General features: G+C 47.7%; 1 protein-coding gene across 1 annotated transcript in view; it reads right to left on the bottom strand.

The window, feature by feature from the left end:
* Positions 1-23746, bottom strand: part of TET3 (tet methylcytosine dioxygenase 3) — a 104176-nt gene that overhangs the window by 7509 nt on the left and 72921 nt on the right. Inside the window, exons 6-11 of the mRNA XM_049651727.1 lie at positions 17513-17606; positions 10690-10898; positions 8751-8901; positions 5978-6067; positions 5329-5466; positions 507-843 (exon numbers count right to left, since the gene is read on the bottom strand). Of these exons, the coding sequence (XP_049507684.1) occupies positions 507-843; positions 5329-5466; positions 5978-6067; positions 8751-8901; positions 10690-10898; positions 17513-17606 (1019 nt within the window). The remainder of the gene's footprint in view (positions 1-506; positions 844-5328; positions 5467-5977; positions 6068-8750; positions 8902-10689; positions 10899-17512; positions 17607-23746) is intronic.

Genomic DNA, 23746 nt, shown 5'->3' with positions numbered 1-23746 from the left:
GGTGCAACCTCCCTGTTCCCTTAGGGGTTTCCCGGCCCCACTGAAGCACCGGGAAAAGCGGGGGCAGAGCCCACACAGCACTTCTCCTCCTCCTTGGCACACCCCCACAAGTCCTCGCTGAAGCCCCACCCCCCTCATGCTGGCCTCTGCAGGACAAGGGTCAGGGGAAATGAGAGCTGCCCCCACTGTAGACCACGTGCCTGAGGCCGTGGGATTCTCTGCAGACGCTCAGGCAGGCTGGAGGAGAAGCCAAGCTCCTCTTCTGCTGGCTCCGCAGGTGCCACCCGCCCCCGCCCCCAGGTACTCAGGCGTCCTGAGGCTGCCGTGGATACTGCGCCGGCTGAAAGTCAAGGTAACGTGTGGTCCACGGGGCGGAGAGAGGCCCCGGACTTTAGTCTGGAGTGCCATCTTGAAGCAGGAAGAGGGGCAGCGAAGGAGCTGTCCAGGGCCACAACCCTCCCCGCCCCGCCCGTGCCACCTCTGGTGGGCACCCTCTCCCTACACACCTGGGTCAGTGGAGATGCCGGCCAGCTCCAGGGCCTCCTGTTTGATCTTCTCGGGAGTACTCAGCTTCTCTTTCTGAACCTTCTTCTTCTCGGCTGCTGCCTTTCTGGCTTCCAGCTGCCGCTGGCGGCAGGACTTGGCAGGCTCGGGCAGGCGCCGGACCTCACGGGGGAAGGCGGTGAGCACCTGGATGGCCCCGCTGCCCACCTTGGCATTCTGGTTCTCCTCACTGCCAAACTCGTCTGTGTTGGACATCTTGTACAGGGGGAGCACGTGCAGCTGCTCGTCCTCGGGAATCTTGCCCACGCAGCGATTGTCTTCCTTGGTCAGGGTGCAGACCTGCCCCGGGCAGAGAGAGGGAGGGTACATGGGGTTGGGGGGGCCTGGCACTCAGAGAAAGAGGCTGAGCATCTGCATGCATGACCCGCCCACCCTTCCCCACACAGTCCCAACACCAGCCATCCACGGTTTCTAGAATGTCTAAAAGCACAGCTGTCCTGGTTCATGCAGTAACAGTATCCCCAGCACTTAGAATCTCCTCTACACCTTCAAAGGACATCCATTCACTTTGCCTCCTGGGACCCTCATGTGGCTGAGGAGAAGAGATGACCGGCCCAAGGTCGCATGGCTGGAAAGGGGCCGGGTCAGGCCTAGTGGCCATACTCTGCCTGCCAGTGGAATATTATTGTCACTGTGCTTTATCACCTTGCTGAGCCTCAGACCTTCTACCATTACACTCCTTGCCCTGAACACTCAGCCTCCTTTTGCTCTTAAAATACTTTTTATTAAAAACTATTATGTGCTGGTTGTAGAAAATTTAGGCCACCAAAAAGGAAATAATAATTATCTCCATAATCCCACCACCCAGAAATAATCACTATAAACACTTTGATCATATATGCATATATACACATACACACAGTTTTTGTATAATGTGATCCTATTTCATTACCATACGGTTTTATAGTAACTTCATTTTTAAAAGATAGTATATTTTCTTATGCATTAAATATTCTCCTTCAGTATGATTTAAGAACTTGCATAATATTATTCTATCGTATCAATGTATTCATTTAACTAATCCCTCATTACTATTAAAACTTGTTTCTAATTTTTTCCTATCATAAACAGTACTTTTAAGCTAAATCTTCTAAAACACGTCATTCCTTAGAATAAACGCTGTGAAGTAAACAGCCATACGTTGCTGCCCTCCAAACTGCCCTCCAAAATGATTATCACATTTTTCACTCATACTGGCTGAAGCTGAGCTTCCATTTTCCTATACTTTTGCTTATAATTTTGCCACTAACTTCTGAAAAACATTTTGCTCATTATCAAAATGTATCGCGTTGGTCCGCATTTCTCTGATTACTAATAAGGCTTAATCTTTTTTTTTTTTTTTCTGTCAGGTTTACTCTTTAACTCTTGGGTTGATTATATTTTATTTTCTGTGTTCTTGATGTTCTGGCAGTTGGGGCCTTGACCCTGGAGGGACGTCCTTCCCCGAAGACTAGCTAATTCCTAGAGATAGCAAATGACCCCCCTTCAGGTGCACTCTGATATACAAACTGACCAATCCAGGGCCCACACCCCTAACTCTCTCTTTTTATCAAACTCTCACACACCAAGCAAATATTCCCCCTGCCCCCCATCACCCAGGACCAGGGAGGACAACTGGGGACCACCCCTATGGCCCAGAGTCCAAAAACTATTCAAACTCTCCAGTTCTCAGCTTACTTAACTCTGCCTTGCCCACTCCTTCCCACCAAATCTCCAACAACTGCGCTGGGCCACACTCTCACCACTCACTCCTCTGCCTCCTGACCAATCCTGGTGCTTCCCTGTGTGGCCTGGTGGGCACATGCTTCTTGGGCTCTGTGAGTATAAAGTTCGGCCCTCCTGACAATCCTGTGTGTGTCTTCCTCTCTTATCATACTTCATTAAAACAAACCTTGGGTATATTTGAATACAACTCTCTTCTTTTTTTGGTGAGTTTTATGCCTCTTGCCCATTTTTATACTAGACTATTCATTTTTTTTTTATCATTTATGTAAAGCAATCTTTGTCTATGAAAGTTATCATTCACTTTGTCACTTGTTACAAATGCTGTTTTCCAGTTTGTACAGGCCTTTCAATTTTGATCACGGTGTTTTATTATTGAACAGAAACTGTACATTTTTATGAAGTCAACCATGTTCATGCTTTCATCTGCAGTTTCCCCTTTGGTGTGATGCTCTACCAAGTGTGTTTCTTCCCAGAGTATGTATGTCTCTTTAGACTTGACCTGCTCTGAGCGGACCCCACAGGCTTTCTGGGTTTGACTGACCACCGGCCCTGCTTCCCATCATTCCCTAAAACCCAATGTGATAAACGACACAGCAAAAGTAAAAAGCAAAGGACGAGATATGATAGAAACTGCGTTCCTCTCCCTAACATAGATACCTTACCAATGTCAACAAACAGTTTACTTTTTTTTTTAAAAAAAAAAAAAAAAAAAAAAAGGACATACAGGTAGTCACAAAGATAAAATTTAAATGGGCAAAAAAAAGAAGAGAAAAAGACGTTCACCCTCTCTAGTCATAAAAGAAACACAAATTACAGTGAGATCGTACATTTGCCACTCAGGTGGGCAAAGACTAAAGAAATTGTGAAAACCCTGTGTTGCCAAGTAAGCCAGAGAAGCAGCACTCTAAACCTATAAATGTCCTTACTCTGGGACGTCAAGGGGATTATTCCACCACCGCACCAAGATGAGGTAAGGATGGACCCCCACTCTGGTTTACAGAGGGGGAGTCTGGAAACACTCACTGTCCATCCACAGGGGAAGTGGTCAAATAAATGATGGCAGAGCCATACATACTGCCTTACAACATGTTGAAGTAAGTCTACATCCAGTGACACAGAGAGCTGTCCATCATGCATTCTTACAAAAAGCGGGTCATGGAACAGCACATACATATACTGTGATCACATCTGTGTAAAACTGACACAGCTGTGCACACACGCACATGCATATATTCAGGTGCCTGAACGGATGGTCATTACAATGCTAACACTAGTTAGGTCTCTAAGATTTCAGGCAATTTTTACTTTACGCTTTCTTATACTGTTTACTTTTTTAGACAATAAATAGTTTAATTAAAAAAAAAAAACACTGTTCATTTTGGAAGAGGTTTACTTTTTTCCACTCCAAATGCTACAAAGCTCTGGGATCAAAATAACCTCACTGTGCTCCTATCTCCTAATGTCTCCTCCTCCTTCCCTGCCCCTCTTCTAATCCTGGAGGTCCCTCCCTTTCTCTGTGTGTCAGCTCGAAACCCTCACAATACAGTGTGGACAGGGGCCTGCCTCATCTTGCTTCTAGCCTTGCACATAAGGGAAGGAGGACAAGGTAGAGAAATAAAATCTCGTGCTGGGCCATCAATCCCTGTGTTACACCCCAGTTATACCCAGACTCTGGGAGCCCCCTTTCAGGTGAATTGCCATTGCTTCTGCTTCTTCCACAGTTCCCCGGGGAGCCCTGCCTGCCCAGGACCTAGTTAGCAAAGAAGAGAGCTGGCATCATCCCTTTGAGGGGGTCCCCACTCAAGTCCAAACCTCCCCTCTTCTCCATCTGCACTCACTCCCCTAGTGACAGCATCTAGCCTCGTGCCTGAAACTGTGAACTACATGTTCTCCAGACAGCCCGCTCCCCTGCCTGCTCCACGTGTCCACCTGGACATCTGCCAGGCATCTCAAAACAGAACTCTTCATTTTTACCACCAAACTGGGCTTCTCCTGTGATTCTACATCTCAGCGTGTCGCACCAACACTTGACCAGGTGCTCAAGCAAAAAGCCTTGGGTGGCTCTCTAGTCCTTCCTTGTCATATCCTACATCTGTCCATCAGCAACCCCCGCTTGGCTGGCTGTATCTTCGAGATCACCCAAAGTCTGTCCAACCACCACCCTCCCTACCCTCGCTCCTGTCCAAGCCCTGTCACCTCTAGCCTAGACAGTGTCCCAGCCTAATTGGCTTTCTCCTTTGATTCGCTCCCACTCACCCCATCTCCACATACTTCTTTTCTATCTGCAGGAGCAAGAGAGCACTTCTAACTTTATCAAGGAGACCCTACCACTCCCAGCTTCCCCTCACACTCGGAGCACAACCCACAGCCCTGTCCACCTTCTGGGCTCACTGTGACCTGGTCCCTGCCTGCCCCTGAATCTCTGTGTATGCTGGTCCTTCTGCCTGGAGCACTCCATCCCCAGATATTCGGGTCCCTTACTCTCTTGCTTCATTCATGTCTCAGCTCAGGTACCCCTCCTCAGAGAGACCTCTCTGCCCATGGCATCCCAAATGGCATCTGCTATCACTCTAGCCCTTACCCTACTTCATATCTTCCTCACAGCCTTCAACACTACCAGACATTAACTGTATCACATACTTGGGCAGGGCTTGGTCCATTTTATTCCCCAATATCTACAGCAGCATCTGGGAAAATAAACATTTGCTCGGTGGATGAATCAAGAGTGGTTTGGATTTAAATCCAGTGTTCACAGAGACCTGGAACAGTCTTTAGGTAAGGACTCCAGGTGCCCAACAGACTGTGTTCTACAGCATCCACCTAAGACATGGAGACGAGACCAGCCTTGTCCAAGCATTCCGGTCCATGCATTTCTCAGAGAAGTGGGCAGGGGCAGCCAGTATGGCAGGGCACCTCCCAGAGATCTGAGACTCTTGTCTCCAGGTCCCTCCCTACTCTGAGCCCACCTGTCTGCTTAAACCAGGCCCCCTCCCAGGACCATCCCACAGGGGGAGCTGTGACAGGTCCAGGGTTCCTTACCACTGTGCAGCCGTTGTAGAGGTTATGCTGGTCCTTGTGGGCATGGGCACAGAAGTCCATGCAGGCTGTGACCCCCGAGAAGGGCCGCCCTTCCTTCAGCCCCAGGCGGCAGTCAATCGCTATTTCCTCATTGGTCACCTGTGTGGACAGCCAAGGAGAACTGCTCGTGTGACCTGAGGTCAGTGGCCTAGATTCTGTGCTGAGGAGGCAAAGCTAGGTCTTGGAGGGAAGGAGGTTAAGGACCATGGAGGCCTTGCAGAGGGGCTGCAGGAGGTAGGCTTTCCGGATGAAGCCTCCGTAGAAATTACTTCCTTCTGGGTTAACTCAAGTCCTCCTCACCTCATCTGGGAGATGCACAGGTGACAGGAGAGAGAAACTTGAGCCTCCCCAGGAGAAGCCAGACCAGGAGAGGTGAAAGATTACTATGGGGGGAGGCACGAAAGCAAGGGATAGGGGAAAGATGGTCTGGGACGCAGTTAGCTCGTTGTCAAGAAAGGATCTCATCAAAGACCTACATCACTGCTCTATCTCTAGCTGAGCTTTTCCCATAAGGAGCACAAATGAGCCCACTCTCCCATTTCCTGACTTCGGGGAACACGGACAGAGATGCAGATGACACGTGGGCAGAGAAAAGCCCAAGACCCAGTACCTGGTTCTGGTAGGCCTGGGGGGCTAGCCTCTTGTACAGGGGAGCGACTTCAGTAGCCAGGTCCTGGAAACTCTTCCGGAGCACTTCTTCCTGTGGAGAGAACAGCAGTCACACGTATCCAAAGCAGCCCCACCTGGCAAACTCTACACACTGGAAATTAACCTCCATTCTAGAACCACCGCTGGGTTGCTGGGAAGGTAGGAAGTGCCATCAGGTGTTTTTACAGGTTCCGTCTGGGAGGCATAGGGTACCATGTCTGTTTTAATGTTGGAGACACAGAAGCTCAGGGAAAGCTGTGGCCTGAAGGTCCAGCCATCCTGACTGCTAAGCTACTAGCTCAGTGCCGCTCAGAACACATAAAACAGGTTGTTGGTTTTGAGTGCTCAACACCCTAGGTCAGAAGTTCGATGAAGTAGGCAGGTAAAAGCAGGATCAAAAGGTGTGGCTTTTTCTTCTGGTGTTGCAGGCAGGCAAATGAAGGCAGAGAGGGGTGGGTCAAAGTCTAGGCCAGGAATTCCACAGCCAGCCAGGCCCAGAGCCTGTCATGAGCCAGGGGCACTCTATTCTCTAGACCTGCACCATTGCATGTGTTATCATGAGCTCTGTGCTGCTTTTGAAATATATATTAAATTTAATTAAAATTAGATAAAATTAGGGCACAGAGAGTCAGCTCTGAGCCTGCATGGCTCAGTTGGTTAAGTGTCTGACTCTTCATCTGGTTCAGGTCCTATCTCACCCTTTGTGAGATTGAGCCCCATGTGGGGCTCTGTGCTGACAGCATGGAGCCTGCTTGGGATATTCTCTCTCTCTCTCTCTCTCTCTCTCTCTCTCTCTCTCTCTCTGCCCTTCCCCCACTCACTCTCTTTCTCTCTCGTAATAAGTAAACATCTAAAGAAAGTTAAATAAAATTAAAAACCCAGTTCCCATTTTACGAGCCACATTTCAAGTGCTCAGTGGTTACATGTGGCTCCTGTGCTACACGTTTTTTACAGAGAACGTTTCCATCATCACAGAAGGAGTTCCACTGGATAGTGCTGCCCCAGACAAAGCAGCCACACCCCAGCTACATTTGGCCAAGGGTTTCAGGTATCCACAGCCTCTCCCTGGCCCTCTGAGGGTGGCAGGTAGAGCTGGGGGGGCTGTTTCTACAAGGCCTTGAGCACAGACAGGCATGAAGGGTTTGCAGAGAAGAAAGAGGAAGAAGAGAGAAAAAGAACCAAGTTCATAGAAGTAGAGATGGAAGAGCAAGACCAATGGCTCAGCGGTCTGTCCAGTAGGGTGGCCAGAGCTGCCAGCCACTGCCAGCTGCCTGTCTCTGGCTGCAGCCCAGAGGCTGCCACCAACATGGTAAGCCCACGGCCAGCACAGCACAGGGCTGAGGCCCGTGAGCTCTGGGAAGACCCAGACCTGACTTCACCATTACTGCCACACGGCCCTGGGCAAGCCATTTGCCTCATCTGTAAGGTGAGTAGCAACAGGGCCTACATCTGGGGTGTCTTGAGGTTAACGGAGATGCACACCCGTGAGGTGCTGGCCAGAATACTCAGCACTAAGTAAGTGCACAGAAATGGCAGCTGATAGAACAGGGGAAGTACGTGTGAGAAATTAAAGCAATGCCTTTTCACTCCTGGTCATTCCTAGTTCCTGTGGCCCTGGGGCTCCTCTCTTCATTGAAACAACTGCATTGAAACAACTTGCTTCCAGGGGAGGGCGGATGCCACCATCGAGAAAAGTCCAGTGTCAAATCTGACTATCAAACTAGCTTGTGCAATAGTCTAAAAGCCAGGCTTTGAGGCAAATAAAGCTCTGCACTTGAAAATGCTTCCTTTTACTTCTGAAAAGCACGACTGGATACCCAGAGCATAGAAGTTTATTACACATAGGGTAGAAAAACGTGTGCCCCAGGGGAGTCCCCACGCCCATGGAAAAGGAGGAAACTCTTCTTGTACAAGGAGCTCGGGGAGATGTGGAAGGTAGAACTGGGGATCAAGATGTTGCCTAGATCCCCACAAAGGGACCCAGTACCCTACCTCACAAGAGCTCAGGTAGTGGGGAGGGGGTAGGTTCGGGGGCAGATGGCAGGGAGCCCAGACAGACCTGTACCTTCTCTGCATTTGGAACTCTGCGTGGAGACCACCTCCTGGGATGGCCTTCACAAGCACAGCAACAGAGGGGAAGGGGCAGGGAGGAAGGCAGCCTGACCTGACCGGGAGGCTGCAGACAGGAGGCCATTGTGGACCCTAGTCCAGTGCCCAAGAGACAGGCTAGGCTCCCAGCAAGAAGACAGCAAGGGCCTGGAAATGTGGACAACCGCACAGAGACATGTGCCTGGCTGCCAGGTAGAATGAGGGGCACTTCGGGAAGCCCAGCACTGGCCCCAGAAAGTGGCCGAGGCCTAGAGGCCTCTTCCTGCCATACCTCCCACCCCTACAAACACATCTTAGAAAGAATGAAGAAAAGAAATGACTCTTGAAGAAGATCAAATTCTGGTGAGGAATTTGACCATTTACCTTAAAGAGACTGTTTTAAGCTGGGAGAGTCTGAAATGCCCATAATTGGTTAGGTTTAATTTTTCACTCATCACACCCCTCCACACCACACCCCACATACCTTACTTCCCAGCAAGATAAGGTCAGTTAACAAAATAAAGCCAGTTGCATTATCTGCACGTGTGAGTCAGGGTGTGCTAACCCACCCCCCACCACACTACCAGAGACGGGAGGCAGGGTAGGACGAGCCGGAGGGCCCCACCGCTCCGCGGAACTTTGCTTACCTCCTTGGGGTTGTCCCCCACGAGGCGGAACTTGCGAGGCGTCTTGCTTCGAGCGTATTTGCAGCCGTTGAAGTACATGCTCCAGGAACAACCAAAGGAGAAGGAGGCACCGCAGGTGTTGGGGTCTTTGCCTTGACAAGCGCAGGTCCGGCTGCAATATGCATCACACGTTAGGCATACAGACACATTTTTTGTTCGGAAATCGTCCTCCTACATCAGGCGGGAGGTCCTGCTGAGGCCTGGCACCCATGGTCTCCCAGTGACTGGGACCACATCCCTCCCGCCTTCAACTCCTTCCCCAAATTTCCTCGCATAGAGAGTCAGCTCTGAGCAGCCCTTTCTGCTCCCACCCCTGAGCCTGAAGGTCTAAGAATCTGTCTTTGGGAGGGGAGCCTGGGTGGCTCAGTCGGTTAAGCGTCAGAATTCGGCTCAGGTCATGATCTCACGGTTCCTGAGTTCGAACCCCATGTCGGGCCCTGTGCTGACAACTCAGAGCCTGAAGCCTGCTTGGGATTCTGTGTCTCCTTCTCTCTGCCCCTCCCCAGCTCGCACTCTGTCTCTCTCAAAAATAAACAAACATTAAAAAGATTTTTTGTGGAATCTGTTGCTGGGAGAAACCCCTTGGTGTTTTGAGACAAGTGGGAAAAATCTAGTCAAAACCCCAGTAAGGTTTATACTTTGCCTTAACACTAATATCATGACGGGTTCCAACACAAACAACACAATCAGGGAAGTGACATGGGCTATAGAGTTTGAACACGCCTGCTTCCTTCAGGCTCAGGTGCTGACAGGCCTTTAAATAAATAAACACTGACATTATAATCCAACAACTAATCAAACCTGGAAATGCTCCAGATGCCCCTCAACTGGGGAGTGGGTAAATGAACTGTGAGGCGTCCAGCAGTGGCAAACTACTCAGCAATCAGAAAGAATGAGCTACACACCTCCACAGCTGAAGCCCAGAAACGCTACGCTCAGGGGAAAAAGAAGCCAGACTCAGGAGGCTACACCCCGTATGGTTCCGTCTCTACAACATTCTTGCAAAGGCAAACTCACAGGGACAAGAAGCAAGAATGGTGGTTGCCACGGGCAGAAGGAAACTTGCTTACAAAGCAGGCACAGGGGAACTGGAGGGGATGATGGAATGGTTATACATCTTCGCGCGGCGGCTACGTGACTGTAAACATTTGTCAAAACTCTTCAAACTTGGACACCTGAAACCGATACTATGTTGTATGCTACCTAACTGGAATTTAAATACTTAAAAAGAAACCTCTTCAAACTGTAGATCTAAGTAAAAATACCTTAATTTAAGAAGTGGTGGTGGGGGACTCGGGGGCTCAGTCGGTGAAGCGTCCGACTTGGGCTCAGGTCATGATCTTGCAGTCCGTGGTTTTGAGCCTGTGTTGGGCTCTGTGCTGACAGCTCAGAGCCTGGAGTCTGCTTCAGAGTCTGTCTCCCTCTTTCTCTGCCCCTCCCCCGCTCGCACGCACTCTCTCTCAAAAATTAACATTAAAAATTAAAAAAAAAGAAAAACACCTTAATTTAAAAAGTGGCATTTAATTTAAACGCCTTAATTTTAAAAGACCCTAGAGGGGCAGGTTTTATGAATACCACTGATGCCTTAGATTTGTGGGACACTCATGCACTCATAGCTGTTCCACCATTAGAACCTCAGAGTCCCTCTGAGGTTCACCGGCAGAGCCAAGCCAAGTCAAGGGACCCTTCTCTTGCCGGGACCAGAAGAACCCAGGTCAGGATTGTGGGAGAACTTCTTTCATTACAGTCCCGACTGCAGGACAGACAGGGCCCTGGGAGGGGCCAGCGCCGCCCTCAGGGGGGCCCAGGGTCTCCCCCTGCATCTGCCCCCCAAGGCCTTGCCAATGGACACTTGGCCCAGCCACCCCAACCCTTGCGCGCCGAGATCCCACCCACGTACTCATCGTTGAGGCCACATCTCCGGCTGGTGGGGTTCCCGTACTTCCGGAGGGTGTCAGTGAGCTCTTGGTAGAGGGTGTCTCCGAGGCTGCGGGGGATGCCCTCCCAGGCCAGGATGAGGATGACGATCACCGCGTTCTGGCAGTGGTGGCCTGCCCGGTGCCGCACCAGGCACAGTAGCTTCTCCTCCAGCGTGTGCCTGCGGATCACCTGCAGGGGGGTGGGGTGGGGAGGGCACTGCTAACTGTGGGAGCCATGCCCCCACACTCCTCTGCATGGGATGCCATACACCCCCCACCTCTGCTGACCAGACCTGGGGACGCAGGTCTTTAGGGCAGTGTCCACAGGATACCACAACCTGGTAATGGCAACCATACAGGCTAAGAGACCGTTACAATTAAGGAATAATAAATACAAAAGTTATTTTTTAAGAGCAAAATAAAAAATATTTACTACAAAACGGAAGTTACTGATGAATTACACAGACTTAGGACTAAAAACACACAGATAAATTGGTAAGCCAAAATATATTCAGAGATTTTTATGTATCTTAAAATATTTACAGAGAAAATGCTGCATATCTGTATGATTTTAATTAAAAAATAAGGGCCTTGGTGCTGTGGAAAACAATTTTGGGTAGTTTCTCCAAAAGCTAAATATGTAATTACCATATGACCGAGCAATTCCTAGGAATATACCCAGGGTGACCGAGAGCAGGGACTGGGTCAGGTACTGTTCATAACAGCCAGACAGCGGGCACAACACAAGAGTCCATCAGTGGATGCATGGATAAACAAACAACGGAATATTCCCTAAACAAACTATTCCCTCCAAACAACGGAATAGTCCTCAATCTTAAAAAGGAAGAAAAATCTGACTCATGCGACAACATGGATGAACCTGGGTAACATCATGTTAAGCGAAAGAAGCCACACACTAAAGGATCCACACTGTGTGATTCCACTTACAGAGGGTACCTAGAATAGTCAAATTCATAGAGACAGAAAGTAGAACAGTGGCTGCCAGGGTTGGGGCGGAGAGCGTGGGGAATTATTACTTAACGGGTATAGAGTTTCTGCATGGGATGGTGAAGAAGTTTTGAAAATACAGAGTCGTGATGGTTGCAAAACAATGTGAATGTTGGGGTGCCTGGGTGGCTCAGTCAGTGGAGCCTCTGGATTTCAGCTCAGGTCATGAACCCAGGGTTGTGGGATTAAGGCCTGTGCCGGGCTCTGCACGGACAGCATGGAGCCTGCTTAAGATCCTCTCTCCCCCTCCCTCTGCCCCTCCCTCGCTCTCTCAAAAACAAAACAAAACAAGAATGTGAATGTAGTGGATGCCACTGAACAGTACACTTAAAAATGGTTAAAATGGCCAATTTTATGTTATGTATACTTTAACACAACTTTAAAAAATTAATAATATACCCCAAACCAGTGAACTATATACTTTGAATGGATACATTGTATGGTGTGTGAATTATATCTCAATAAGGCTCTTAAAGAAAACAAAAGCAAGGGCCTTGGGCTCTGCACTGCTGCCCAGCCAGGTTCTCACCTAACTCTCACACCCAGAACTCTGTCCAAAAAGATGCGGCATGGCAAAGGGCCCGGGAGCTGGGGGAGGAGGTGGCTGATCTCCCATAAGAGCCCAAACTAATTCTGTGACCTGATAAGATGAGGGCCTGTGAAGAGGGGAGGGATGAGGGCAGACTGGGAAGGGCTTTCAGGGGAAAAGAACTCAAGGGAGGGGTTCCACAAAAAAGTCTGTACAAGGGGCTTTCATAAGTAGCTTCCTGCTCTAGAAGAGGAGCAGGCAGATGGCAGGGTGGAGGGGGAGAGTGACAGGGAGACCACTAACAAACAAAATACAAACAAAAGTGGATAAAGTGCTGAAGTAGGGCAGTGGGGAATGAAACAGGAAAAGGAATGTATTCAGACTCATTGAGGAGAAAGGTGACCTTGGGACCATCTGACTCTAGGGGCTGAGGGACAGGGCAAAGTCTTTTTTTTTTTTTTTTTTTTTAATTTTTTTTTTTTAACGTTTATTTATTTTTGAGACAGAGAGAGACAGAGCATGAACAGGGGAGGGGCAGAGAGAGAGGGAAACACAGAATCTGAAACAGGCTCCAGGCTCTGAGCTGTCAGCACAGAGCCCGACGTGGGGCTCGAACTCACGGGCTGTGAGATCATGACCTGAGCCGAAGTCGGATGCTTAACCGACCAAGCCACCCAGGCACCCCAAGGGACAGGGCAAAGTCTTAAACGGACTTCCACTTTTGTGGCACAGGACAGTGGGTGGAGTGGGGGTTGTTTACTGATGAGTTAATTGGGAACACGCTGGGGCTACTTGGGAATGTCTGAGTGGCTATTTCTAGTAAGACCCCAATACACTGGGTCTGGAGGTCAGGAGAGGCCTGGGCTGGAGACGCACTTGGTCATGAGTACAGCAGTGCAGGGAGCTGTCCAAAGAGGCAGCCAGGCAGGCAGTATAAATAAGGAAAGTGGGCCAGATGGACAACTGGGGGTGGTGTGGACCATGGCCAAGTGAAAAAGCACACGCCCCTTCAAAATGGGTAAGCCAGGCCTTCTCTCCATCAACCACTGCCTGATGGGAATCCCAGCCTAGTGCAGCTACCTCTTCCAATTTTAACAAGAAGAAAACAGAAACCTAGATTTTTACATGAAATCTCTCCTTTCAAAGATGTGAGCACCTAATTCAATTTTTAAAATCATGGTAAAATACACATGATGTAAAATTTACCACTGCAGCCATTGTTAAGTGTATGGCTCACTCGCAGAAGTACCTTCACGCTGTTCTGCAGCCATCACCAGACCTCTGTCCACCTCTACAACGTTCTATCTTCCCAAACAGAAACTCTGTACCCACTTAGCACTCACTCTCCCTTCTCTCTGGCCCCTAGTCCATGGTAACAACCATTCTGCTTTGTGACTCTCTGAATAGTTTGACTACTGGCAGTGCTTCATACATGTGGAGTCATACAGAATTGGTCCCTGGCATAACAGCCTCAAGGTTCATCCAGGTTGTAGCAGAGGTCAGGATTTCCTTCAAAATTTTCAGGGACACGTTAAACAAAATATATCCCTGGCCCATGAGTTCCTGCTCTGAGCCAACCCACAGAAGCATCGGTTATATCATTATTTTTAAAACTTTCTGGGATCAGTAACACACAAACATGTCATTAAGTCATGCAGTATTAGAGCTCCCTGTGCGATTGCCTGGCCTCCGCAGACTGAGCCGGGCACATCGTGAACACAGGTTCACGATCACACATCACAGGTACTGATAAGACAGCAGTCCCTGCCACCAGGGTTTCTGAGGCACTACTGTCAATCTCTGCTCAGTGCCCAGGGTAGGGCACTGGCTAATTAATCGCCCTCACGTGCAACATGTGTTCAGAGCACACAGGGAAACACCTGACCTACCAAAGCTGAGGTTGAGGCCACGTCTCTTTGGTTTCCCAAGTGGCAAACACATAAACGTGATAAGCACAAGCAGACAGCTCTCTGTGGCCACACCCTCACAGGCCAATGGGTACACTCAAAAAAACTATAAGAAAACAATAAAGTGGAGCTCCCTACCCACACTATGAAGGAAGGAAGCCAGCAGGACTGAATGCACCAAGCGCAAAAATCAAAAGGCCAAGGGAAGGCAGGAAGACACCAGTACCTGAGTGTGGCCATACGGATGGTTCATATCCCACCACAGACACACACACCCCCCCCCCCCCCCCCCACAGCTGGGCAGGAATCCCCCGTGCACTGAACAAGAATAGCACAGCACCAAAGGAAGCCCACATCTGTCTTCCTACTCCTGGTACTTAGTTCCAACCCTTGGGGTTCCCCAGGAGGTCTGTTCCAACCCTGCCCTCAAGAGGCCTTCAAATATCTGCTTTCTGACCCCTGTTATCTTTACAGACTGGCCCAAGCAGCATCTCCAAGGTTCTTGTATCCAAAGCGCATTTTTGCTGTCTGTGGTGTTTGCTTCTGGCATGTCTCCATTTATTCTGAGCCTTTGGAATGCTACCTGGTCACTCCCTTACTCCCATGCTTGCCGACTTCCATACTCTGTACAAGCCACCTCAAAACTGCAGATTATCAGTGGGCTCCCTGGGCTATCTCACTGCTCTCTTAGATCCTTCTCTCAACACACATTTGCTGGGTACCTATGATGCGCCTCAACTTTGTCCCCCAAGAGCCTGGCCAGGCAAGTCTAGAATTTGTCAGACACATTGCTTTTAGATGAACCTACTGGTTGGGGGTTCAGGCTGTAGACAAAGACATGAACCTGGTTCAGATGAAAACCCAGGCTCTAGATGGGAGACCAGAACAGGCGGTGGGCAGGAAGAACCACAGGAAGCACCGTCCACCACAGGCAGCTGGATGCTGCCGCTCGCCCGTAGCCACAGACTACTGCCTGGGTTCTTGACGCCATGCTGACACTAAGGACAATCTGCCCCTCTTGGCACTTATGGGTCACTTCCCAGTGTGTGTGTGTGGCAGGGGGGGGGGGGAGCAGGGGAAGGGAACACCTGCCCTTCTCTAACTTCCAAGGAGGTAGAACTCTTTAGATGAGCTCTACCACCAAAACAGATAGGGTATTTGGTGGCTGTGTAGGCAAAAACCAAGAGAAGTCCACTGAACTAAGGGAGATAGCTAGAAAAGAAAAACACAACTCTGCACCACCATTTTCTTACCACTGTAATAGTCTATGACCTACCACCACTTGCCCTTCCTATAAAACACCATTTCTTTCCTCTCTCCTTTTATCTTCCCTCGTCAGATACAAGAATTTCCCCACCTCTGGGAACGTGGTCACTATGCATTCCCTTCTATCTGGGCTTTTCTTTCAAAGCTGGCATCACTCACTGGGGTTTGGTGACACCCATGAGCTGTTTCATCTTTTGGACAAAACATCAGGTGCCACGTGTGCTCTGCTCTGGGCATTTGCGCACAGACCCTGGAGGACCAACGTGTGAAGACCAAGTTCCTCCCCCTCCACCATTCTGCTTCCCTCTTCCTGCCCCCAGGAACTAAGCTCACTGCTTCACCTGGGCACCTCCTTCCTCAGCCCTAGCAGAGGCACAGGTGCTGCTCCCCAGAGCTCTGGGGCCAGAAATGCATATTCTCTTCTTCGACACCACCTACATAGCCAGTTGTTTTCTTCCCTTGATCCAACTGTTTCTGAAGATGGAAAAGTCCCCAGGCTCCACCTGTGTGAGGATCTTCAGTTTCCCATTCAGGACTGTGGAATTCTCCAATGACTACATGGATTAGCAGAAATAAGGGCAGATGCCATGTCGCTGATGGGTTCTCTGAGGGATAACACTGCACCCTGATCAGCCACAGACAGATACAGTCCCCCTCCCACTGTAATACCTATCTTTCAGGAGGGTGGGGACACTATACTTCCTCATACCTGTGAAGGCTCTATGTAGCTCCAGATTCTTTTATTATATATAATTCTGCAATACTGACCGAAAATTGCTAAAAAAAAAAAAAAGGTATGTGATAGTTCAGGTACAGACACCTTTCATATTCATTAAAAACAAAGGTGCAAAGGTATGGCGTATACGAGACAAAAACAGCCATGTGCACATGGACACAGGCTGACAAAGGTCTTCTTCCCACCTTCCCTCACTCAGTGAGCTGTATATTCACACAGCCTATTACCTTTGCTCACATGACTCTCCTTGCCAGAAATGCTTCTGCTCTCCCATCAGCCCATTTATTTATTTTTTAAAAGAACTTTTTAATGTTTATTTATTTTCGAGAGGGAAGGTGGGGCAGAGAGAGAGGAGACACAGAATCCCAAACAGGCTCCAGGCTCTGAGCTGTCAGCACAGAGCCCGACACGGGGCTCGAACCCACGAACCATGAGATCATGACCTGAGCCAAAGTCGGACGCTTAACCGACTGAGCCACCCAGGCGCCCCTCATCAGCCCATTTAATGTGGCCCTGTATTTGTGATCCCATGCACGTCACCCTCCTCTGAGAAACAAAGCCTCACATTCCTCCCACCATTCATATCCCTTGACCCTGAACTCTACCGCACTGAATTCGCCTCTCATAATTGGACCTTGATCACTCAAGTCTCCGTGATCTTATCTCATGTGTCTCTACACCATAAGCAGCTTGAGCACAGGGACAGACCTTTTCATTTTCGAGGCATATCCCCATACCGAGCACCCAGCACAGTGCTGAGCTCACACCTGATGACTTGCTGCTGCTCTTGAGCTTCTGCAGTGATGCTAAATATCTCCTCGAGGACTGGAAGAGCAAGGTCAGAAAACTGTGTGGGGGTGAAACGAGGGTCACAGTCACTGACGCTCCCCTCGCTGGGACACTCAGCCTGCCTTATAGGGAACAGTGGCTCAGAAGTAAAGTAGATGCAAGATTGTCCCCGACCCTGCCTAGAGGCCTAGCTAGTTCTTCTGGACCAGAGATAGGAACGCCACCGGCATATGGAGGGGCAGAGGGGTCAAATGGTGCACAGTGGGGCCCAGCTTTGAGTAAGATGACATCTTTCAGCCTCCCCTCAACCACATCCCTGATCCACGGGGAGAGTATGAACCAAGCATAATGACTAGAGCTTTTCTGAGGCCAGCCCAGGGTGCCAGGGGCTGGTGTTTAGATAAAACGAGGCTAGCTCAAGCTGGGGGAAAATGACTCTAACCAAGCACAGATGCAAGCTCCCACGTTCCCCTGAACAATAAACATGTCTGTTTCCACACACACACCTCTGGCCTGGCCTGCGGTGAGGGAAGTGAGGCAGCAGCCCCCACCACAGGGTTGACACTCACCCACTTTGCAATGGGGCAGCCGCGTGAGCTCTTCCCCTCCTTCCCAGTGTAGATGACCTTCTCGATCCGGATGGCTTTCCCCTTCTCTCCATACCTGGTGAGGGAGACAGAAGCCACCATCAGCACAGTGAAGCCCCAGAAGAGAGCAGCTTATGGTAAGAAGGCAAGCCTCGGTGTGCTTCAGCATGGGTTTAGTTACTGTGGGGTCAACAGAGAAGGAGAAGGATTTAAATGTTTGTTCTGTGCTTAGAGCCTCTGGAGACACAGCAGCCACGTACAGGCCCACAGGGCCTCCGGTCCATCTTGCCCAGCTCTGTCTCAGGGTACAGGGGGTCATCAAACACAGTGTCCCTGATTATTATTCTGAACCTCCAGGGAAGGTACTCAAACCAAAGGCTAAACATGGGCATTTGTATCCAGCCTTGTTAGTGGAGTCACCCTGTTATTTATACAGTCAATAAACAAAAGAAAATAAATGGGGGAAAATCTTACTGTTTTCTTTCAACAATCCCCAGCTGACATTTGAACACGATGAGGACAGAGAGCTGAGGCCAGGGGAAGTGACCCTACCAAGCACCATCTGGCTCCGAGACTGCCCTGGCAGTAAACACACACTGCACACACTCGTGCTCTGGCCCACACACACTCGGGGATTCCGAGACCATCTAATTCAGAAGTGATCAAACTATGGCCCCAGAGCTGAACTGACCTGCCCAAGGCCACACAACTATGGTGCCACAGGCATCGGTGGCTTGAATGCTCCCCAGCCACTTTCTGGCTGCAGCACTGTAGTCAAATGACCGAAGTTCTCAAGGCCTGAGTTTCCTAATCTAACATGAAGATAAAAAGGGCCCATACTTCCCAGGCTTGGAAGGAGAACAAATTACATAATCCATAGGGATGCACTGTTTAAAGTGTTTTGAAGCTCCTGCGTGAGGGTTAGAGAGCCTGCTAAATATTAATTCTTAACAACATAAGTAGCCGTCTTACTGAACCGTCTTATTTTTAATAGCTTTTTAGCTTCAGGCACAAAATCATATCATCGACAAACAGGGTGATTTGTCACCTCCTCCTGTTCACTCTTCATGCCCTTCTTTCACTCTCTTGCCTCACTGTACCAGCCAAGGCTTCTGAAGTGCTAGTGAGCATCTCTGCTTATTTCCTCACTTGATTGTAAAATGTTGCCAACTATTCATCACTGAGAAGGAAGCTAGCTGAGTTTGGGAAAGAGACAGAGACTGACTTAGTTTGAAGGCATCTTCAAGCCTTGATTTTTAATCAAGAATGGGTTCTTTTTATCAAAAGCACTTTTAGCAACAAAGGACACAGATGACTGTTTTTGTTTTCCTTTGATCAATTAATATGAATGTGCTATTTTAACAGAGTATCTAAATCAAACTATCCTTATATTTCTGTAATGAATCCACTCTGGTCATGGCCCTTTTTAATATACTACTTTAATAGAGAGATATCTCATCATACACACTACAGTTAACATAGTCTCTACAAACACACATAGACAATTACACATACAGGTATCCCTCACCTTTCAGAAGCTCATGTTATGCCACTTTGCTTTTACGAAAGACCTACATCAGTACCTGTTTTTTTGGTAACCAGAAGAAATCCAAAGAGAATTTTTGCTTTTACGAAGAAAGGCAAAGAATGAAAATAGCGTTCAGCGTTCGTTTGGCAACGAGCCATTACAGAGGCAGTGCACACCCCAAGTGGTGCCGCGAGAGTGGCGCCACCAAGCTCCTGGCCCAGGAACTGCACTCAGCATTCCAGCCACCAGAGAGCGGAACTGCGTCTGTGAGCATCTGTGCTTTATCTTGATTTATCTTAAGGTATCAGAAAGCCTAAAAGAGATTATTTTGGGGGGTCCAGGAACACTCAGACGTTTTCCCATATACATTAATGGTAACTGCTTCTTCGCTTCATTGCCATTTTCAGTTTAGGAAAGTTTTCAAAGGGATGCTCTACTTTTGGGTAGTGAGGGAGATCTGTATTCCTTTATCTCATCCACTCCACTTCCAGGAATCTCCACACCTCTGAAATAACTGTACAGATACACCAAGAGTTAGGCACAAGGTGTTCCTTGTTGTGCCAACAACTGAAAAATTAGGAACTGAAATATCTAGTACAGAATTGGCTAAACTATAATAAATATAATAAACTTCTGTATGTTGGAAAACCATGTAGCCATTAAAAGGGATTCGACAGAATTCTATGTACTAACATGGAAGAAATTAAGCTGGGGGCTGGAGGGGTAGCGGCTACAAATAGTGGGTACATTATGACTGATCCCATTTGGTTTAAAATCTCTCTATATATGCGCATCTATAAATGCTGACAAAAAACTAAAGAGTAGACATCAAACTTCTTAAAAAAGGTTTCTTCTGGATAATTGCTGGAAGGCTTTATTCTAAACTTTTTTTAAAAAAGACTTTTATAGACAGGTTTTATTTTGGTAATTGGGAAAGAGAATACATTTTTTTAAAGTATTGATGTACGGTTTCTTTGGTTTCTTGAGTGAAACAGAGCACACTGTCGAGGTGAAAAGTGTTTCTGATAATTAGCACATTAAAATTCTAAGGCTATGTTAGTCCCTTATAGAATGTGTCTAGAGACAGGACTCTGGGGGAGTTTATATAGTGTGGCCTGGCTCAAGAGGAAAAGACCAGATAGTGCTGCTTTTGTTTGGTTCCTGGAAAACTTTCAATTTCACAAACATTTATCAGGAAGTGGCCCCCAAGTGCAAAGCCTGGGTGCTTGGTGTGTCCTGGGGTCCCTGTGGGATGAACAGCCCGAGGCGTCCACGCTGCTCTCACCGAAACAGGATACTGTGTTCCCCTCAGGAGGGTGAGCAGAGGACACTGACACGAGCTCTCTGACCAGTACCTTCCCCCCATCCCACCCATCAGAGGAACACTTTCTGCACTGAACTTCGTATTCAAGAGCAAATAAAAGGGCCAAGCACTCTGATCAGCTAGACCTTTTCTTTTTCTTTTTTTTTTCCTGAAACGAGAAATTTCTCTGTGCTTAATGACAACCAATCAACTCCGGATTTAGCTCTTTTTTCTTAAATGTCTTACTCTCTGGCCTAGCATTAAAATGATATTCTAGAACATCTGAATAATGTTCATTCCTGCATACAGATGAACTCCTAGACCCTAAGCTAAGTCTGAAAAGAATAGGCTGAAACCTTATCTTGAAAGATAACCTGATCATCTTAGCAAGTGGTTCTCAAAGGATGGTGCTGAGATCAGCATCACTTGGGAATTTGGGAGGAATACAGACTCTCAGGTCTCATCCCAGCCCTGCTGGGTCAGGAATTCTGGGGTAGGGCCAAGGATCTGTGCTTTCACAAGCACTCCAGGAGACCCTGAAGCACGCTCAAGTTTGATAGCCACTGATCTAAAGATGTACTTCTTTGGGGTTACCTTTACCACCCAGTAATGAGACTAGTTCCCTAAACTCAGAGGATCTGCTAGCACAGTGGTGATTCTCTGTTTTTAGAATAAACATTTAATGAGCTCCTAGGCTGCAGAGAATCCCCTTCCCAGATAGATGACATGGGGCTCTGTGCAGCACACCATTCTGAGATACGGGTTTGTACAACTGACCACGAGAATGTACATCAGTGGGGACCTGGATTCCCATGTGTGGAACCCATAAATAAATTGGGATAATATTTTAGGATTTGCGTTTGACTGCCCCTCCTTTTTCCAAATCTTTACCAGAGAAGCTAAAAGCACCAACGTCTCCTTGATTTCAGCTCGTTTCCCCTTCCTGACTTTGTCCCACTTCTGGCGGTAGAGTGGTCCTGTAGAGAGAGGGTGGGGGAGACAGCCTGGACCATTCACAAACTAGACCCCCAGCCTGGTGATGTTCACTGGTTATTCATTCCTCTCCTTGTTCCACAAGAAAACTTAAAAAAAAAAAAAAAAAAAAAAAAAAAAAAAAAAAAAAAGGTGTCTATTAAGATAAAAACAGGTGATGAAATCAGAGTAAAGGGGGGGAAAAGATGAACGTAATGTTGGTACACAGAATGCAAGCAGTACGGTCTTGTGTGCATTTTTGAGAGACGAGCCTAGAAAATTTCATCATATGAGAAATCAGGAAGCTAATGAAGGTTCCTTAGGATTATGTCAAAAGGACTCAGGAGTGAACCTGAATAGGTTCTCATGGGCCAAAGATGAGAAATTACATTCCTCCCAATAGGGGGTACACAAATCTGGCTCTAAGCTTAACCAGCAGCCAACAAAGATGGAAATACAATCTGTTACATAATTTACAAGGTCCTTAAGATAAAAATAAACCAGCTGCTGAGGAAAAACACAAGTATTCCTGGTCTCGACAGGAATTCCTCCCTTGGATCAGTTTCTGAAGACTCTACACTTGGCTGTTATTTTTAAAGCAATGAGGGGGGGAAAAAAGGACAAATCTCAACTTTATCACTATCTCTTAATCCTTGTTTCAAAACATACTCTTCCATAACTAAAAGTTATTTAGAGAGCTGTCTAGAAATTTTGTAGAACTGTTTCCAAAAAACAAACACAAAAACTGTCCCAGGTCAACTTGTACATGTGACTCCCCTGCAGCCCTCAACCTGCAAATAAGAGCGTCGCTATTTCTTACCAGAAAGTCACTGGCCAAAATGCTGCCTGCCCCAACCCTGGCACCACAATGCACATGCACGTTGGCACACGAAGGCACACACATGAAACACACACCTTGTTTTAAATGTTTCGTTCTCACGGCCTCAGAGGTCCACTTTCAAGCAGGCTTGAATTTACAGATTGAGTCTTTGAATGCTTTTCTGATGGGCTAATTTGAATACAAATGTTGCCAGATGGTACAGGACAATGAAGAGTCATTATGGGAGATCACAGTCCTCTATCCATCTTACCATTTATTGACTCAAGGATGCCAATACAGTTTTTCAGTTCAAACTCACGTTCCCTGCTAGACTGATGACAGGATTCACTTGGCTCCCCTGCTCAGACAAAATATGGTACCCAGATCTGAGGGAAACTCTAAGCCACTCTGCCTTCCACACATCTGTGTGTATATGATGTATACGTATGAGCAAACATGTTTATGTCTACATAGTCTTTGCCTTTGCTATACTAATGCTTGTTATAAGATTTCCATCAGTAGATGTTGTATGAGACAAGATACCCTATATGTGGTACTTCCCTATAAGCACTAAGTGCTTTCCAGACATCAATTCAGTTTATCTTCATAATTCTCCTACAATGTGTATGTACTTTTACATTATCCCCATTTTGCAGATAAGAAAACTGAGTCACAGAGCAGTAGAGCAACTTACCCAAGGACTCAGCAGGAAGTGGCAGGGCCAGGATTAGACCTTACGTCTAGCGTCAGCGTTCACATGCTCTCAATCACCAAGCTATTTTACCTTTCTGTACATTGGAACTCATAGCATTTAATATCTGCTGTGGACCCACCCACAAAATTTAAAGTCTCTAGCTACACGAGCTGCTTAGAAAAACAAAACTGGGCTGTTATGTAAAAACCGTGTAGTCTTGAGTTTGAATTCTAAGTGTCAATGTAAACTCATGATGTATTTAATCACAATCAAGAACAAAAATAAAAAATCTACATATACATCTTAGCTCTTTCTACTGAAATGGCCTAGAAATGATGAGCACACCTCGTACCAGAGTTTGTTTTCTGAAAACTTTTTCCCCCAATAAAAAGGACCAGGACTTCGTGGATAGACACAGAATGCGAGCCCAGATCATACAGTCGTACAAGGGATCGAGAAAGCTATGAGAGACTCCTGGGATGGTATCAGAACGACTCAGGACACACTGAATAGGCGCCTACTGGCCAAAGAGGAGACATTATATTCTTCCTAGTGGAGGTACAAAATAGCACCTATAAGGTAGTTTTGAAAAACAAGAAAGAAAGAAAAAATGATGTGATTTCCATGAAGTCTTTAGCTCTGACTGTGAACTTATAGGCCACAGAGAGGGCAGAAGAACATGACAATAGCACAGAAAAGCCAGCAGCAAAATTCAGACCTCAGGAAACACTATGGGACACGGAGTCATTTAACCAGACCTCATCAGTAAGAAAATATTTCAAGACAGAGAGAAAAGCTGGGGAGGGGAAGATCTAGAGGGCAGACCAACAGACAGAGAGAGAAATCCAGAAGCACTGTGGGTGAGAATCCCATATTCAACCCTCCACAGTCCGGATATC

The sequence above is a fragment of the Panthera uncia genome (genome assembly GCF_023721935.1).
Source record: "Panthera uncia isolate 11264 chromosome A3 unlocalized genomic scaffold, Puncia_PCG_1.0 HiC_scaffold_11, whole genome shotgun sequence".
NCBI lineage: Eukaryota > Metazoa > Chordata > Mammalia > Carnivora > Felidae > Panthera > Panthera uncia.
This window is presented reverse-complemented; position numbering and strand designations above follow the sequence as displayed.